At 45.7% G+C, this 4368-nt stretch overlaps 1 protein-coding gene across 1 annotated transcript in view; it reads left to right on the top strand.

The window, feature by feature from the left end:
• Nucleotides 1-4368, top strand: part of ret (ret proto-oncogene receptor tyrosine kinase) — a 126464-nt gene that overhangs the window by 65343 nt on the left and 56753 nt on the right. The window contains exon 5 of the mRNA XM_043678617.1: nt 2536-2707. Within this exon, the coding sequence (XP_043534552.1) occupies nt 2536-2707 (172 nt within the window). The remainder of the gene's footprint in view (nt 1-2535; nt 2708-4368) is intronic.

Raw genomic sequence — 4368 nt, 5'->3', positions numbered from 1 at the left:
CATGTCTCTCTGTCTATGCATGTGACTGTGTCTGTGTGTTTGTGTGTATGTGTGTACATGTGCCTGTGTATGTGTGTGTCTCTCTGTGTATGTGTGTATGTGCGTGTCTATGTGCGTGTGTGTGTTCTGTGCATGTTTCTCTGTGTCTCTGTGTATGTGTGTGTGTACACATGTGTCCTTGTGTGTCTGTGTGTGTCTATCTATGTGTGTATACATGTGACTGTGTGTGTGTGTGTGTGTAAGTGTGTGCACGCGTCTCTGTCTTCAGTTCCTATGTGGGAGTGATGGAAGGTGCACAACCAACTCAAGTTGTTGTTTTTCACCCAAAAAGCATTTACCCTGAATGCTACACTTTCTACATCTCCCTCATTCCCTGAGAGGCCGCTTTATTTCTGCAGAGCATGGTTTATCATTATCTACTTTAATGACCTTTCCAGTCTTCACATCCCCTCTTTCCAGTGGAAACGACGTGTTGGAAGTTACCATGGTGATGGCCTCTGCTGCCTAGGTGTGCTAGTACTCCGAAGCAACCTTACGATGATGTCGTGGCGCTGTGTCTCACTGGGCATATATAGCACACTGTGGGTGGAGTTAGTAGATAGAAAGTAGAGGTGAAGAGAGAGGCACATGCAAATAATGGTTTTTCAGTAATGTCACAGGAATATTAGAGCTTGGTATATGTCAGATTACCATGTATGACATTAATTAGCACTAAGGTGCAATTTTGAAAGTTCTAAAGAAACTATACCCTTAATTGGATAGATAACCCCACATGACAAAAGAACCTCTCCTGCTCCATGCATCCAACACATCTCAGATTCCCTTTCTAACAGAGGCCCACTTTCTTCTTCCACAAACAGTGATCTCCTGTTCTAATGTGAGCTGTGTTCTCTAATGCCTCATTTACAAAATCTTCCCTTCACTCCTAGTTTGGTGGTTGACCAGTGCTCACCAGCCTTGAGTACACCCAACATCAAAATGAGTTGATGCAGATACGACCTTCCAGAATGTGGGTCTGGAAATTCAACATCTTACAATATCTATGAAATATTCCATTCTTGTGCATTTTGCAGCATGATCGTTGTTTGAATTAAAGATAATTATCTCGAGAAAATAGAAGAAAGAACAACTCACTTCTGTTGTAAGGTTACCTTATCTTTAAGGGAATTCACTTTTAAGGACTTCATTTCCTGTGTTCAATTAGTTTTCTTAAATTCTGTCTTATCTCTTTGCTTTTCAATTTTTGTTGATCTCTTGCTTCATTTTTTAGTGTTCTGGTTGGGAAAAACAGTCAGTGAACAATTTTATTAGAACAGATTTTCATTACTACATTTATTGCAAACTGAAACATTCTAAGCATCGACCTCCTAACTCAACAGTTTCAGTCTCTGCCTCTTTAGATGTGCTTAAGTTACAACCTCAGCTAATGCTCTCCACTCGCACATAATTAAACACAATTCATATACAATTACACTGTCATAGTGGTGACCATAGCTATCTTCCAAGCAACTGACCAGTGTTCGATTCCTGGCCGGGATAGATTGCCAGTTTTAAATCTTTAATCAGAAACCCATACTTAAAATGAATTTGATCCATTGTAAATCAACTAGGAGCTCCTGCAGTATGCTGGTAGTATCGCTTCCTCTGTGCCAGAAGGTCTGAGTCAAGTGCCACCTGCCACTGGAGTTGTGTCACAGCATATCCAAGCAGTTTGATTACGAAAGGAAACACTAGAATTTCAATGTAGCACCATCATCCTACTTTGCACCTATCATAGAATCCCTACAGTGCAGAAGCAGGCCGTTTTGTCCATTGAGCTCACACTGACCCTCCAAAGAGCATCCTACCCAGACCCAGCCTCCCAGTGTATCCCCTAATCCCATATCTACTGTGGCCAATCCACCTAGCCTACTCATCCCTGGACACAACAGATAATTTCAGCACAGCCAATCCACCTAATCTGCACATCCCCAGACACTATGGGCAATTTAGCATGGCCAATCCTGCTAACCTGCACGTCTTTGGACTTGTGGGAGGAAACTGGAGCACCCAGAGGAAGCATTCCTGAAGAAGGGCTAATGCCCGAAACGTCGATTCTCCTGTTCCCTAGATGCTGCCTGACCTGCTGCGCTTTTCCAGCAACACATTTCCACCCAGAGGAAACCCACACAGACACGGGGAGAACATGCAAACATGCAGTCACCTGAGGCCGGAATTGAACCTGGGTCCCTGGCACTGTGAGGCAATAGGGTTAACCACTGAGCCACTGTGCTGTCCCTTAATTCCTACTCTTAGCAAAGTCTCATTCAAGAGATTTTTTTCCCTCTGTTTCTAGCTTCATGTTTGGGAACAGTACTACTTGTAACAGTTTGGCGAGTGGGCAGCCCTTAGTTTATCTCCATTGCCCTTGGTGAGGAGGGTAGAATGGTTTTCTGGCTTGCTGTCATCCATTTTAACAATACTGTGTAGATCCAAAATCTATTCCATTGGGGTTTCAAGAGCTGCACTCAGTGACGTACCTGTTGTATTTTTCAGAACACTGTGGTGGTGTCCCTCTCGGTGTATGACACAGACAGCACCACCAAGTACACAGCTACAGTGATGAGGAATGACACTTGGATCACAGACAACTTCCGAGTGAAGGCCACACCTTTGGAGATACCTGCCAGCACCAAAATGCCTGCTCGAGGGACGGTGAACAAATATGGTAAACCCTCGCCAAATTCCCCGTCTTTCAGCAAACCACGGCTTGGGCAAGTGGAAATGAGAGAGACTTCAAACTCTGGGATACAGAAACATACACAGCAGGTCCATGAGTATCTGAAAGGGGAAAATGATGGGTGTGGTGGGGTTTATTTTGGCTTCGGATACTTTGCTGTCACTCAAAGGAAGGAAAACTGATGAATAAGAAAGGGATGGGGGTGCAGGATGGTTCAGGCCCCAAATGTCCCACTGTGACCCCATTTGGAGGTTTGTAAATTATTGAGACACCTCTGAGATAAGGGGGTGTCAGGCAGTAGAGAGAAAGTGGGTGAGACTGGGAAGAGGTGAGGGAGCGGAGCTCCTCACATCACAGCTCAGGACGCCGCCTGACACCTCCATCTTGGGAAGCCAGGATTGGTGCTGTGCCTTTTGTAAATCCTGTGGTGCCTGGTCTCTTGGAGAGAGCCAGGTGGAGAGAAAGAGAGAGGGAGAGAGAGAGAAAGAGAGATGAGTGAGAGCCAGACAGAGAGAAAGGGAGAGCCAGAGAGAGAGAGTGAGCGAGCGAGAGAGCGAGGGAGAGAGAGACAGAGAGAGTGAAGGAGACAGAGCCAGAGAAGGACAGAGTCAGGGTCAGAGAAGGACAGAGATGATGAGGGGGATGTCAAACAATGATATGAAGGTCACCAGCTCTGGGTCAAAGGGAAAGGATGATCTCGCCTGTGCAGTGTTTATGAACAGATAAACTTTTTCCAGATTCACAGCATACCAACACAGCCCTCCACCAACCACCACCACCCTCCCTGTCTGTTTATGTTACTGGCAGGAGCTAGAGAACCAGCATCTTACTTGAAGTGTGTCCTTCAGCCTGAAGCATTCCGATTAGGGGAAACCTTTCTGCTTAAGTGCTCCCGTTGGTGCAGAGCTTAGTGCTATGGAAAACGCACAGCAGATTTATTGACTCTGATCTTACGGAATGGCGGAGCAGACTCGAGGGGCTTTATGGTCTCCTCTCAAATTCTTATGACCCCACTCACTCGATACTGCATCCATTAAAATAATGGATGGATGGAAAATCACAAAGGCCACATCCCACTAACCACTATGTCCAGATTCAACAGCATTTAAAGCTGCACTCTGGCAAACGGGGAGTTTACTGTTTCAAACTCCTTCAGACTTTGCCCGGAAGACCCTCATTGGGATGAAATTTCAGGCCAATGAATGGCCTTGATTTGGCAACTTTGTTGGCTGGTGTTAACCTGGACTTTGCTGTCTCCCGTTCTATAGAAGCGGCCAATCTTCAATCTGTGCCCTGAGGCAATCAACCATGCCAATTCTATATCAATGTAGCAAATTGATAATCCGCACCCACCAACCCCGCTTCCCATCCCCTAGTGCTCCTCCTCCTGGCATTTCAATGAACCAGAGAAGGACAATTCATATCAATTGAAATGTGAAAGACATGTTGGGAATTACTATACCCAGAATGTATCTGCAACAGGAATTCTACCCCCCCTCCACTGTACCAGTTTGGGTTGCTCTGAGATCATGTTTCAATGGATACTGGAAAGTTCTAACAAAGGGTCACTGGACTCGGGATTTTACCTCTGTCTGTCTGTCTCTCTCTCTCTGCCTCTCTCTGTCCCCCCCCCCCCCAACCCCCCCCCC

This window comes from Chiloscyllium plagiosum, chromosome 38, assembly GCF_004010195.1.
Source record: "Chiloscyllium plagiosum isolate BGI_BamShark_2017 chromosome 38, ASM401019v2, whole genome shotgun sequence".
NCBI classification, from domain to species: domain Eukaryota; kingdom Metazoa; phylum Chordata; class Chondrichthyes; order Orectolobiformes; family Hemiscylliidae; genus Chiloscyllium; species Chiloscyllium plagiosum.
Note: the sequence above shows the minus strand (reverse complement) of the source record. Positions and strands in the feature narration are given on the sequence as shown.